This window comes from Montipora foliosa, chromosome 8, assembly GCF_036669935.1.
Source record: "Montipora foliosa isolate CH-2021 chromosome 8, ASM3666993v2, whole genome shotgun sequence".
NCBI lineage: Eukaryota > Metazoa > Cnidaria > Anthozoa > Scleractinia > Acroporidae > Montipora > Montipora foliosa.
Window position 1 is genome coordinate 52006073 of NC_090876.1, and position 15089 is coordinate 52021161.

The 15089-nt window shown below is 43.9% G+C and overlaps 1 protein-coding gene across 1 annotated transcript in view; it reads right to left on the reverse strand.

The window, feature by feature from the left end:
- Nucleotides 1-10: 10 nt before the first annotated feature.
- Nucleotides 11-15089, reverse strand: part of LOC137967353 (uncharacterized) — a 20873-nt gene continuing 5794 nt past the window's right edge. The window contains exons 4-6 of the mRNA XM_068813884.1: nucleotides 7486-7556; nucleotides 5004-5100; nucleotides 11-2893 (exon numbers count right to left, since the gene is read on the reverse strand). Coding sequence (XP_068669985.1) covers nucleotides 2600-2893; nucleotides 5004-5100; nucleotides 7486-7556 — 462 coding nt within the window. The 3' untranslated portion in view covers nucleotides 11-2599. The remainder of the gene's footprint in view (nucleotides 2894-5003; nucleotides 5101-7485; nucleotides 7557-15089) is intronic.

A 15089-nucleotide genomic window follows, 5' to 3' on the forward strand; every position in this document is an offset into this window, starting at 1 on the left:
AAGACATCGATCATTATAAAAGGCATCTTTATTCATTTCTTTGCTAGTTTGTTACAAAATGATGATGAATCTGAAAGATAATGTACAGCCTTGAAGCAGACGATTTAATAATGTAAAGTTTGTTGTATTCTAATATTTGGGAGGCTAAAGTTATACGAGATGCATATATTTAGATCGAAGAAAATTTTTCTTGCACTTGTAGGGTTTGTATTTGTATCATTGGACGAAGTAGGGACCGGTTGACAAAAAATAAAGTGTTTCATTTTCCAAACGAGTGTTTCTTCTCTGGTTCCTTTCATTTCCAACAGAGAATTCCGAAGAACTTCCTGGTCACCAAGCACTCTACTCTCGACCTGACGCTCTCCTTTTTCCGGGTGATGTAGCAGCTCTCGTAACGTATAAAGTGATTGGCTCGCAACAAAATACTAAATTGCAACAATGACGTGGACTTAAAAGCAATAGTAGCTGGTTATGAGAACTGCTACACTACTGCCTTTTCCTCCCTTGTCTCTGAGATAACGCTTGTCTCTGGTGCACGCTGGCCAAAGCATGCATCAAGAATAGCGTAATAATATTAATGTATTATTTTTACCTTTTGTCTCAAAATGGTCGCACTTGTGGTGTGCATTGCGACATTTCGACTGATTGCAGCCAGTCTTTTTCAGGCAATGAGGTGGACTGTTATGAAGCAAGGTGCTCTGCCAATCACAGCAGAGTAACTTGCTTTAAACGCGTAACCAGTAGACCCCATAGCCTGATGATGACTGGTTGTAAGCAGTTGAAACGTCGCGATCCACACCACAAGTGACAACATCATGAGACAAGCCATATTACTTCATCAAGGTGAACAAGTGATACCTATTTCACGAAGGAAAAACATATCTATCTCCCAGTGATAGTGTTTACTTAAATAATTATTCTCACGTGTACATAACACAATCGGGATCAACAGTTGAACAGGGTAAAAAACGTTGCGTGTTTCCATAAGTGTTCTAAACACGACATAACAATTCCGAAACCTCAGTGGTATGTCCACGAAATAGACTCAGGATAGTATCTTTTTCCTTCTCCCGAATGAAAAAATTCCTCCGACGGAGAGTGTCACTACTGCTTAAGGTGATTCCTCAGTATTGCACTGCGCATCCTGTACTGCGCATATGGTATGTCAATGTTTATAAATTGGATCAAATTTGCAACATTGTAAATATGGCGTAAGTCGATCATACGCGATGAAACAATTCTCAAAACACGTGAGAGAAGTGGTGAATGACCCACAACTCTTTGCGAATAAGAGGGCGCATTCCGAGAACATGGGGAATTTTGTTGTTCGTTCTACGATAATCGTGATAGACAGGTACGATGGTAGTTGACTCTTAAACGAGCACGGTGACCTATATTTTTTGTTGCATAATTTTGGTGTACAAATTATCCCCTTGGAATAATAAAAAATTTCAAAAAATTTATCCAAAGGAAAACGTACATAAAGCCCTTTACCCAGGAATGCAACTGAATTATGATCGTGAAAACGACTCGAGAAACGTTTTAAGTCGACGTCGTTTTTAAGTTGAGTGATTTTCACTATATAAGACAGTGTTCCATATGCTCGAGACTTTCTAACTATCAGGTGTTTTTTGAAGTGTTATTATGAAAACCCTCTCGTTTAGCTACCGCAAATATGGACCCTGAGCCGATGAAATAACGCGCGTGATTAGTATCAGTCCAGGGATTAATGGCGTAAGACTGGCCCACTATATCTCTTAAGCAAGCACGGTGACTTACGTTGTTGTAGTTCTTAAAACGGGGGTTAGTAGGGAACATTCAGGGAAAGTTTCAAGAAAATCGTTGGACAATTTTTTTTTCCTGGAGTAAAACGGTGTAGTTTCCTGGAGTAAACGGTGTAGTTTTCTGAACGACATTTCGTGTGTGGAGTGCAACTGTTTTAACTGGTATGAATCGATCGCTTTATGACGTTCAGGAGCCTCATGACTTCATGAACTGATTTTGCTGGTGGCCAGGGCCACAACGTTTGGAACATCCTGCTCTATATGATACTTCATCACGTATGCGGATTTAAAAGTATGTTTCGTAAAATATCAGCTCTGTTGATAAAGTCTCCGTAAACAAATTGCCAGATATATTCACTGGTTTCTTTTGATTACTTTTTAACTAAGCTTTTCTTTTTATCCCGTGAAATGCATCCGACTATCTGCAAAAAAGCGTACGCTAAAATACCATCATATTGACCTTGCGGGAAAATACGGCACATTAAATAAAATGAAAACTGCAAAGAAAGGAGGAACATATTTCCTAAATATTTAAGAGTTGAAACGTTTTAGTACGAGACATGCGAGAGTTTTAGATGTACTGAACTGCTACAGTAGCAGCTTGACCCCTGCACGCGTTCTTTCGTTTTGTATAAAATAAACTATCTGTGCTCTTAATTCCCTTTAAAAGCGGGCTACATTATAAAGTCCTCCCCGCTAAAAACCTTCCAGTATTTGGAAGTATTGTGGTAAGAGTATCGAATCCTTTTGAAAAGGTAGTATATGCCCACCATGCCCGCTCCTAACAACTCTAAATCAATTTAGAACGAACCTAACTAAAGCGATACCAGCCCTGTGCGTTCATCATCGTCATCATCAATTTCAACATCAAAATAATATTCATCTTCCAACATCTTGAGTCTGGAGTAGCCGTAGTCTTCGAACCGAACATTTGCTTTTTTCTTGACTCGGTGGTAGAAATAGTTGCCGACAATGATAACCATGCCCAGACAAATAACAGTTGCTAAACAGATCCCTACTATCTTTTTTCCTGTCAATGAACTGTCTGCAGAGACTGTAGAAGCTGCTGGGGAGCTGAGACTCCGGTTTTGTATTGATGGGCATTGAATCTGTTAATCAGAAAACAATGTTTTGTAAAAAGCTTGACGATTATCTCAACGACAACTTTCAGTTCTTGTGCAACAAGAGCCTAAGGGTAGCCTACACTTTGTGCAGAGGATTTTTAACTGATTTCCTTTTAACTTACAGTATTTCAGTGTTTTTTTATGTTACAATATCTTCCTCAATACCCAGTTCAATTCCGTAGTCAGAAGTACAAAGTCCACATTCCGTAACCCAACAATAGGGTTAAGTGCAATCGTAGAATACTTGTTGTTAATGGCATTGATTCCAATCAAAACTAGTAAAGGGATGCTTTTATTACAAGTTTCTACAATGGGATTTTAAAATATTTAATACTTTTTCTTAACAATACAGGGAGAATATTAGCCCGGTGAGATGTGTTACCGAGTCATGCGATAACCGGATAATGATATCGCGTGAAACGAAAACATGAAATCAACTTTCCGGTCTCTCACACGGTTCTCCAATTAATATTTCCCCCCCTAGTCTGTCACGTAGCCTTGCGTGGTCTAGTGGTTATCACGAGCGCCTCTGTATGAGGAGATACCGAGTTCGCGGATCTTCTCTGAAAGTCTCTCTATCATGCCGAATAGTCCCAAACAAACTGTAATACGCACGCACAGGAAAATGGCGAACCGCAAAAAGGATAGTCTGAGCCGAATCCTAGGCATTCTCGTCCCCAGAGGCCGCGATTCTCTCGGTCAGCGCCAAGCATAACGACCAATGGGTTCCAGCTCGTCTGCGCAATCTCAGCGGACGTCCTGGTTTTGTCACAAGCCAGAGGGAGCCAGAGGTCGTTATTCCTCGTACTGAACGAAAGAAGCGCGGCCTCTGGGTCGCAGAATGAATCCTAGGGAATCAAACAGCAGAACGAGCCTCAAACTTCCGGATAGCACTATCTACTTTTCAAACAACGGAGGCACGATGAGGAATGACTGAATGCTCCTTTTTCGCAAAGACTAAAACAAGCTTTTGCTACCCTTTTCTATCCAATAATAGCTTTTACTTAAAAAGTGGATTACGTAATAAAGCTTTCACTAAAGAGACGCATTTTTTTCGATCACGATCTGAACAAACTCGTAAAACATAAGAGTGCCTTTAACAACAGTCAAAACTATGACCTTCCAGTTTCTTAGTTTAGAAGCACAACCTTCAAGTCTTCAAGAAGGGACTGGTGGCAGCTCAGCCATTAAAATAGTCAATACATCTCACTAATTTATTGCGGTAAACATTTACCATTTTGTTTACTGCAAAAGCTTTCTTTGGATATGTTGATACCTTCTTAATTTGTTTGTTAGTACGTCTATTGAATAAAAAATGGGGTTGTTTTTGTTTTCTTGGTTTTTTTTTTTTTTTGTACCCTGTTGATGCAACCACTTTGTCGACCCTGAAAACCTTTAGTACTGCCCAAACCGCTTATTTTTTTCACCGTGACTTAGCATTTCTTTTAAATATATACAGCGAGTGTCGTATGTCCAAAAAAATTCCCTCATAGTGCATCCACGCGTTTTAGCGGGCCTTTGATTTTTGGCCAATCCAGTTAGGTCCTGGTAACTAATGACGTCAAAGAAGTCAAGCGGAATGTAAATCCATTCTGAATCGTCAGAACATTCACGGCATCCGAAGGTAACTATCGTCCGACGTTTCTATAAAGACTTAACAAAAAGTTAAAAACAACTCTCAAGACTTCTATTCTTACACTTTTTCACATTTCTTCCTGAAGAGATGCGATCAAGTTACTTCTTTGACGTCAGTAGTTACCAGGGCCCAACTGGCTCGGCCAAAAGTTTTTGGGTATAAATCAAAGGCCCGCTAAAACGCGTGGCTACACTATGGGGGGAAATTTTTTTGAAGTACTACACTCCAGACGCTATAGATATTTAAACGAAAGTTTAAAAACGGGGGAAAAATAAGCGTCCTGTGGACTTCAATTATACTCACCTGCCTCAAGAAAATGATCACAAGTCTTTTAATTTACCTTAGGGCTTAGCTTCTACTTCACCTAAGGGCCTAATCAGCCCTTCCCATTTCCTGGGGTAGATAAATTTGTATGTATGTTTGTATGTTTCACCCGCAATACAAGAACATGCAACCCACCTTTTGTTCCTGTGTACAAGCAGGAGGTCTTGTTATATTACATTTGGAGTAACTATCCTTTACAAGGACACCAAAGCTGTCTCTCTGTGGTTGAATACTGTATGGAAAGAATCAATCAACTCTACTTTAAAAGTATTTAGGGGACAATGTAAAACTGAATAATATTATTTCTCCCAAGCAACTGGCTTACCCTAACCCTAAGCTTCATCTTACTGAAAAGTTAGGGCTAGCAAACAGCTTGAATCAACATGATCAAGCTAGCAAACAAAAATTTGCTTGTTTGGCATTACATATTTCGAGAATCTTCTCATTTATCAGAAAAGTAACAAGCCCTTGTTGGTAGGTTTGGCATTTTTTGATGTGTGCTAAATGCAGAGATGAAGATCGGAACAAACGAATGGTCTCCACACAGAGTTCCCAAAGTTTGAGAACGAGAAAGAATTTGTCACTGTAGAAGAAAAAAGAAAACTATGGGCAATGAATAAGGTGAGATCAGCTAAGTCAATTTTGTAAACAGTGCAATTCTACAATGAAAAACATTCCTTACATTTTTGAAGCGGAAATCGCAGAAAACGAGTTTTGAGCTTGGACTGAATTTTGTCAACTTTGGCTTCAAGACAGTTGAAGGAGTCACTTAAAGTTAAATATTTGTCATGATGAGGGTGTAAAGCACGAGCCTTGAGTTGGAAATATATCATTTGGGTGGGGGGGGGGGGGGGCATATAATGGAATTCTTCAGAAAGAATGGTAATACGTTACATGTGCCGAATCTAATACAGAAAAATCTATTGTTTTCGCTCATTCGCATTAGATTCGGCACATGTAAAATGCGACGTTTAAAACGGCCCAAGGTATCTAAGGCTAAATTCGCTTTTGAAAAGATTCCAATTTGCAGTGGTTGCTATAAGTACATACAGCCGACAATAGGCCCGGTCACAAATATCCGGATATTTTTTGAGATATTTAGAAGATTTTGAGATTTTCAGAAAATCTTGAGATCAAGATATTAAGGAAAAAATTGTGATACTTTGGATTTTTTAGGGAAAAACTATTGAAGTCACGTTTTTTCCCCTGGAGAAAGAAAGCAATTTTTTAAGTTAAATGCTATGCACTTACAGACACAGAAATTCAAAGAAAATACACAAATCCTCCCATATGGGTCAGAAGTAATCGTATAATTTTTTTATATGCAAGGGCCAGCTGAACAAAGTAGGAGTGCCGGATCTTGGGAGATCTAACCATCAAATAATTTGTACACTCAAAACAAAATAATGATGCAAGGCTGGTTTTACGGCTGTGAGGATATATATAGTTTTTCTTTTTCCAATATTTCGCCAGGCACGAAAACTATATATATCCTCACAGCCGTACAACCAGCTTTGCATTATTATTTTGTTTTTTATTTGTCTTCAGTAATCACATGCAGCAGTATTCTCCATTTAATATATTATGTCACATATGTTTAAAAAAATTGTTTTGTTGTGTTTCTTAAAAGGACACCGTTGAATTTCCTGTAAATATTTTATTGCCTTATACTTTGTTAGGTTATTGCTGAGTTAGTTATGCAAATAAAGGTAGGTATTTTCAGGATATATAGAAAAAATTAGGATATTTAGAAAATAATTGAGATATTTAGAGAAAAAAAAGGGAATGTCCGAAAACATCTTAAGGCGATTTCACGTTATATTTGTGTGTAGGCCTAGCCGACAAAAAGCGTCAGCTACTTCACTCACTGAAGTCGGCTACTCTTTTCCTTAAAGTGCCCCTGTGATTAAAAAAAAAAATAAACACTTCCTTCTTTTCTTCAGATTTTGAAAGTGTGTTTGCTTAACATCTGACTGACAAAATTCTGAGCTTTGACTTTCATCCAAAGGCCGTTTACTTTGAAAGTAAGTTATGGATTTCACCGTCCGCCATTACTCATGCTCAAAATGGACCGACTGGGGTTGCATACAGGGAAAAAAGACATCAAAGGCCCACTAGATTCGACGTGTGAATGCAGCTTATAATATATGCAAAATGCGAGTTTAAAGTCTGAAAGCCCAAAACTCCTGTGCTGCATATTAATTCTGCAGTGTACACAGATCTTTAAGTTTGTAATGGCGTACTATTAAATAGGAAAATTCCAGTTAAAATATACAGATGTCTTTTTTCAATCAAGGCTTAAAACAAGTTTTGGTTCCTTAGTATTTAGTTAACATAGCTTTGAAATCCAAAGAAAAATTATAATTGATTTTTGGTCACTGTGGCACTTTAAATTGAAGCAATTAAAGACAGATTGTTTCAAAACTAAATAATAATCGTATGAACTTGCTTCTGCATTTAGTGATTAATGGCCACTTGTGATGTTTTGAAAGTTCTCACTCGTGCCCATAAATCACAAAAATAATGCACTCACGTTCATATAATTTCCTATACAAATTGCTAATGATTAAGTATTGCTCATCTAGACTCACAAGGAATAATATGTAACTTCTCAAACCTGTAACATTCCATGATGTGAAAAACTGATCCTACGCAACAGCCAAGGTCATCAACAAACTCTTTCAAGTCCTAGCGGAAGAAAGTTAACTTAAGTTAACGTTTTAGAAAGCATGGGAAAAGATTAAATAATCTCTCTTGGAATGGAGATCCTGTCTATCCTTTAGAGTATAAAGTGCCAATGAAGTAAAAATAATTAATTCCTATTTGAAAGAGTTTTCAAAATAATGAAGAATGGCCTTTACCGTTTTGAAGTACCTTTCTCCTTTCAGAGATATTTGAGTTTTTGTGTTTTGCAAATTAGCAAATTGATGACGTCGTCAGTGGTAAATGGATCACAAAATCAGAAAGTGTAACAGGGATATTTTCAAACTTGGCACGAGTAATAACCCTTAGAAAATATGAAAATGAAATATCTCAATTTCCTCTCAAATCAGGACAGACAGTCCCACTCAAAACACACACAGAGCCAATGTTGTCGTAGATCTCCTATCAACTCATGGAGTGTGAATTTTGTTTGGTTAAGGCAAAAACTGGAATCATCAGTTCCACATAAACTTGATCTGGGAGCAATAAGGCCGCCATGGCAACGTACAATGGCTTTTATTTTATGCATTGACTGATGAACATTATTGGTGCCAAGTTTGAAGAGAACTACTTTAATACTTCTGAGGATACTCTAAAGTAAAGTAAAGTAAAGTAAGTAACCATATTTAATATCGATAACTCGTAACTGACAAACCTGAGGTCGACGGTGCGCTCAATTTACTCCCCCCTCTCCATCAGTGCTCCATTTTACAGGTATTTAAAGCTACTTAGCTACACGGAAAGGAAAGAAGTCGAAACAAGGATGCGAGATCCGGGAATCAAACTCAGGACCTCTTGCACCAAAGCCGCGCACTAACCGACTCTGCCATCCTTGACTGTGCCAATCCTAGATTTTGTGACTTGTTTTTCCCTTGGAACCACTAATGACATCATCAGTTTTTACACAAAAACTTAATGTCTCCAGAATGATAGGAGATATTTTAAAAATGAGAAAACCATGTTTCTTTTCTTTTAAAGATCTTTCAAATAAACCCTAGTTATTTTTTATTTCATAGGCACTGTCATTCTGACTGCTTTGCAGAGGCTGCTGAGCTCTTTGGACTCAAGGTCAGCCTGAAGAAGACTGAAGTTCTCCACCAGCCAGCACCATGGGAAGTAGACCACCTGCCTCACATTACCACTGGTGTGACAGAGCTGAAGACAGTCCATCAGTTCAGCTACCTGGGGTGTACCATCTCAACTGATGCCAAGATCGACAAGGAGATCTACAACAGACTGGCAAAGACAAACAGCACTTTCAGCAGACTGTACAAACGAGCCTGGAACAGCAAGCACTTAAAGAAAGGCACAAAGTTTAGTGTGTACAGAGCCGTCGTCACCCTCTTGTACGTTGTACTGCTCCGAGTCATGGGTCACCTATGTCACCACCAGCGACTCCTTGGTTGCTTCCATCAGCGCTGCCTCCACAACATCCTCAACATTCACTGGAGTGACTTCATCACCAACGTTGAAGTCTTGGAACAAGCAGGGATAATCAGCATTGAGGCCATGCTGTTGAAGATATAGCTCCGCTGGGCCGGGCACGTCTCCGGAATGGAGGGTCATCAAATGCCCAAGATTGTGTTGCATGGCGAGCTGTCAACTGGCCACCATGACAGGGCAGACCAAAGAAAAGATACAAAGACTCTATAAAGAAAACCCTTCGTGCCTGCCACATCGACCACTGCCAGTGGTCTGCTCTAGCCCCACATCGTGACCCCTGGCGGAACGCATTTCATCAAGCCGTCTCCTCCTTTGAGAACTTCCCCAGAGCCAACCTCATGAAGAAGAGGAGAAGGAGGAAGAACTGTGACATTGCAGTACTGCCACCACCTGATCAGACCTTTCCTTGCTACCGATGCGATTGAGTCTGCCTGTCCCGCATAGGCCTTGTGAGCCACCACTCGCTCGCTCGCTCGCTCGCTCGCTAAGCCAAGCCAAACCAAGCCAAGCCAGGTGATTAGAGATGTCTACATTTATTTTACATACTGTTGTAGCTCATTTTAGGTCTTTTTAAATACCATTGTAGCTCATTTTAGTGCATTTTAGATACCGTTATAGATCATTTTAGGCCATTTTAGATCATTTTAGGTCATTTTAGGTCATTTTAGATCATTTAAGGTCATTCTTTGTTTTTAATTAGTAACTACGATTTTAACTGCTGAAGCTACATAATACTAACTTTTACACATAAAAATAGCTGGGTAGAGTGAGACAAGCCACGATAACACCACCTTGTAAAATATATTAATAATTAACGCCCACGTCGCCAGTGGAGGGTAGGTGCCCAGGAAGCCTGGGGGCTGCAACCGCAGTCACATCCCCAAGGCGCTAGAACACCCGACTGGCCTGCCCAACCCGCAACCAAGCCACGAGCCCCCCGCGCCAGGCCCCCCTAAGGCACCCGTCACACTTGAGCCAGATAGCTCAGTGGAATAATAATAATAATAATAATAATAACACACAAAAAAAAAGAGCACAAAAAAAAAAGAAAGGGGGGGGAGAGGGAGGGAACGCCGAGAACCACTAAACTCCTAAACCGACTCACAACGCCACGCCAACAAACACGCTGCAAGCACATTGGACAACGCATGCACTACGCAGGAATACCGCTGAACCATGTCAGCCCCAGGGCTCCCCCAACCTAAAGAGTGCTGCAAACGCTACAAAAACGCATAACAACGCTAACAAACGCCTGCAAAACGCTACTGACCGGACTAGCTCCCGGTCGTGAACCATGTAACTACAACAAACGCTACAGAACGCACCAAAACGCTGAACAACGCTACCAGACGGCCAAGACACTAACAACCGCCTGCAAAACACTACTGACCAGACTAGCTCCTAGTCGTTAACTATGTTAAATTTTATTTAACTATATTTAACGCCCACGTCGCCAGTGGAGGGTAGGTGCCCAGGAAGCCTGGGGGCTGCAACCGCAGTCACATCCCCAAGGCGCTAGAACACCCGACTGGCCTGCCCAACCCGCAACCAAGCCACGAGCCCCCCGCGCCATGCCGAAGGGATCTCCGGGTAAGAAGAACCCGGAGCAAGGGGGCTCGGGGCAACTAGGCCTAAGCCCCCGATAGCCCAAACCTGAGGCACCCACCCCCACTGGTAACCAGAGAAATCCACTACCTGTTACGCCACCAACTGGGAGGAAACACGGACAATGGAACTAACTGGAGTTCTGATATAGATCTGGTATGCCTCGCTCGACCAACGCCCCAAGGTTTTGATCAGGTGATCCGGAACACCACGTGCCGCTGCAGTGGTCGCCGCCCCAATCCGGAAACTATGGCCGGAGTAGGCGCCGGAGTACCCAGCCCCATGTAGGGTAGACTGCAAAAAGGATGATAGCTGCTGCCAGGTAAGAGGACGACCATCACTAAACAAGAACAGGGGCCCTGGAGCAGACCCACGCAGAGACAAGTACGTGCCCAACGCTGTTATGGGGCACACAGAGCCCGAGCCACGCCCCAAGTAGATATCACAACCCGCACGGAAGGGGTCTGTCTTGGAACACTTGATACGGACTTTGAAACAAGAGGGATTCACCAAGGAGTCCACTTGCAGGTCGCTAACAGTCATATGGGTGTGAGGATCAAAGGCCGAGTTGACCGTGAATTCGCCCGCACGCAAAAACCCAAAAAATGCCAAGCAGCACGCAGCCCACAACATCACATGGTCTCTAGTAGACAGGTCCAAAGAGCACTGAATGACCTTCAGATGATCAACGGTGATAGGTAGGCGCCTGGGTGACACTGGACCTTGAACTCGCTTAATACCCCTTAGCAGACGCTGCAAACAAAGACAGTTGACTAGCGGGTCGGGAAGGCCATGGTCAATGTGAAGGGAGCGCACTGCTGATAGATAGACCTTGATGGAGGAATGGTTCAGGTTGTCGGCCAGGAAGGAAGCAAAGCGCATGAGAGTCTCCTCAGTGGCTGGGGGGATGGAGCCATCCTGGTTTGCACGACCATCCTGGCGGCAAAAGTCTGTAAATCGACGTTGGGCGGATCGGTACACTCGTCGGGTGGAAGGTGCAAGACCTTGGGTAAGTAAGAACCGACACTTCTGAGTCAAGGCATCTGAAGCGCTGCCAGAAGGGAAGCAGGAATAGGAGACGGGGTTGGGTCGGCCTGTGGCTCCAGGCGTCTGAACCGCTGAAATTGGAATCGAGAGAGTGCATCAGCAACTGGATTAGCTTTGCCTCGAACAGATGAAGCTGTAAATGAGAAGGAATGATGGATGGCCAGCATAGTCAAATAACGCAGCAACACCATTAGGTTTTTGTCCCGCGAGGTGCCAGACTTAAGTACAGCCACCACAGACTCGTTGTCACAAAAGAACTCGACCCGCCGAGATACCCACTGACAGCCCCACAGATAGGCTGCCACTACAATTGGGAAGAGCTCCTTGTACGCTATAGATGAGGAACTTTGTGCAGCTGACCAGGCACCAGCAAACCAGTGGGATTTAAAAATAGCTCCATAGCCCAAAGAGCCCGCTGCATCCGATGAGACCTGGAAGTCCGGGAGAGGTGCCCATGTGGGCATGCAGAAAAAACTGAGGCCATCCCAAGTTTGGGACAGTTCCCGCCACCAGGTTAAATCCCGCCGAAATTCCTGGTTAAGCCTAATGGGGTGATCATCACGGCGAAAGGCACAAAGCAAGTCGATCATCCGACGAAGGAATGTCCTACCCTGTGGGGCGACCTTGCAGGCGTGATGGAGATGGCCAATCAGGGATTCCAGCTCGCGACGTTTACAAAAACGTTTTTCCGACCACTCATCTAACAGTGAAACAATCCTGTCTCTCTTGTCAGTCGGAAGGCGAGCCTGAAGGTTCTCGGAGTCAAGTTCAATCCCAAGGATTGTAAGACGAGTCGCGGGTCCCTCCAACTTATCTGGGTTAAGGGGAAGGCCAAGTTTTGAACACAGAAGAACGCAGGTTTGAAGGTTGTTGTGGCACACAGGAGACGCCGGTGGGCCCAAAGTGAGGAAATCGTCCAAGTAATGACGGAGAAATGTAACCTCATAATTGTGAACCAGGATCCATTCAACCAGGTCTGCAATGGCGGTGAAAATAAATGGTGCTGAACACAGCCCAAAAGGGAGCACCAAATCCACAAAATATTGCCCACGCCACTTCATGCCAAGAAGGGGGCGATCGTCTGGGTGGATAGCCACATTCCGACATGCACTGGCCACGTCGAACTTGGACATTAACGTTCCTCGACCCAGAGACATTATGCCATCAATGAAAGCATCCACTGAAACATACTGAACTGTAAACGGGGGCTTAGGGATGCCGTCATTGACGCTTTGCCCCTCTGGGGATGATAGGTCTAAAATGAGACGCCACTTCCCAGGCTGATTAGTTTTGGGGGTCACCCCGAAACGACTTATTTGCAATGACGGAAGCGGGGGCACTGGAAAAGGACCTGCCACCCTGCCAGAAGAGACTTCAGCTTGCAAGTAGGAGTCAATCACTGATGGGTGCTCAGCAGAGCTACGCATGTTTGAAGATGCAGATTTGAGGGACACCAAGGATGGGTCAAAGCCTATCCGAAATCCATCCCGTATGCCAGAAGTCACAAATGCCACAGCTGACTTGTTGGGATGGTGGCATAATTCGGCTTGAAATTGATCCAACTGTAATGGTGTGACCTGAGACACCGGAGATAACGGGGCAAAAGAGACAACTGGAACGCTGGGCTTAACTGGAACAGAAACGGGAACTGAGACTGGAACTGAAACTGGAACAGGACAAAACAACTTTGCCAACTGAGGCAATCCATTCGGCTGGCGAGGCAACGCAATCACATCATTCAAACTATGTACAAACACAACACTGGGCGAACCTCGCCCCTCAGTACTGTCCCCTGCTCCCTCCAGGGGAGGGGGAGCGGGAACGGGAACGAAATCCAGCTGAGCGGGGAAAGGGGCAGTTAGCCTTGGTATGCTCTCCCTCGCAATTGCTGCAGTTGTGGCGGAACTTGCACTTCCCAAATAGCCACCGGCATTTCCCTTCATTCCAGGAATGGCAGAATGGTGTGCGTCGGTGGGAGTCTGGGCTGTCTGAGGAAGACTGAGGAAACCCGGAAAGGGAAGACGGCCTTGGTTGCAGTGAGGACGATGCTGGCAAACGCAAATGAAAACTATACAGATCCAAATTCATTTTGGACCAATCCGTAAGGCCCGAGGCAGCGGCATCCCTTCTGAAGGCCAGATCGTATTCAAGCCAAGCCAGACCTGGATATTGGCGGGCTGTTTGAATAATGAGCAGCTTATATCTGGTCAAGTCTACCCAACGCAGGGGGTGAGAGGCACACAGGACCAGCTGGAAAATCGTGAAGGCCTCAGTCCAAGTAAGAATATCCTTGATTTCAACCTGCCTGCGTTTTACGTTGGACACCAGGAGTTTACCCTCCAGGAAGGTCTGTGGTTCCTGATCCCCAGCTCGGAGATTGACTGTAAGTAGATCCGCCAACTCCACGAACTGGCCCTCGATGATCTTCTTGGCCAATTTTGCCGGGACTGGTGCATGACCAGGACCAACAATGAAAGCCTTCTCAGACGTAGGCACTGATCCAGAGTTACCAAAACTTGGCAGGCTGCCAGATACACTGGGACTCGCGAATGGAGAGGTAATGGGGGCCATGAAGCGGGCCGAGCTTGAGTCAGTGATGGCCGACACAGGAGAAAAGGTAGGAATGAAGGCCGGCAAAGTAAACGTACCTGATGACGCCCCAAAAGCCATAGACGAGACATTGACATCACAAGAAACAGCAGTCGATCCAGAGGAGCTAGATGGAGTGACGCCAACAGAAGTGCCAAGGACGGAAGGGGGTAATGGCGAGGGACGCTCCCTTGAATTGAAGAGATGATAGTCGGAAGGGTGCTTCCAAGCGCGCGAACAACAGCCTCGGCGATCGAATCGACGGCCAAAGGCGCCACGGGGCCAGAGGGAGCCGTAGAAACCACCATCGGCGCGGGGGACAAGAGAGGTATGTCCTCCGAACGAAGTCCAGCGGACAAGCTATTGTTGGTTGAACGAGGTGGGTTCGGCATGATGTATGATCGAATACCAACCAGCGACGAGCGAGTTAGAGGCGACCACGAAAAAGAAGTGAAAAACGAACCAACAAACACGACAGAGAGCGAGAAAAAACCGCGGGCGATGAAGGACGAAATCCTTTGGCCACGTTAACGGATCGGCGATCACACTACGGTCCAGGGACGAAAGAGCGACGAGTGAAGGAAAGACAAACCAATAAACACGACAGCCGCCGAAGAAAAAACCCTGGTCGATGACTGACGAAATCCTTAGAATTTATTCCTTTGTTGACCACAACTGGGAACCGCTACACTAAGCCCGCCAAAATAAACGTATCGGAGCACACGATGGTCCGAAGCACGAAAGAGCGATGAGCGAGTAAAGACAAACCAACAGACACGACAGAGGGCGAGGAAACCACGGTCGATGACGGAATAAATCCTTGTGTTTTCTCTA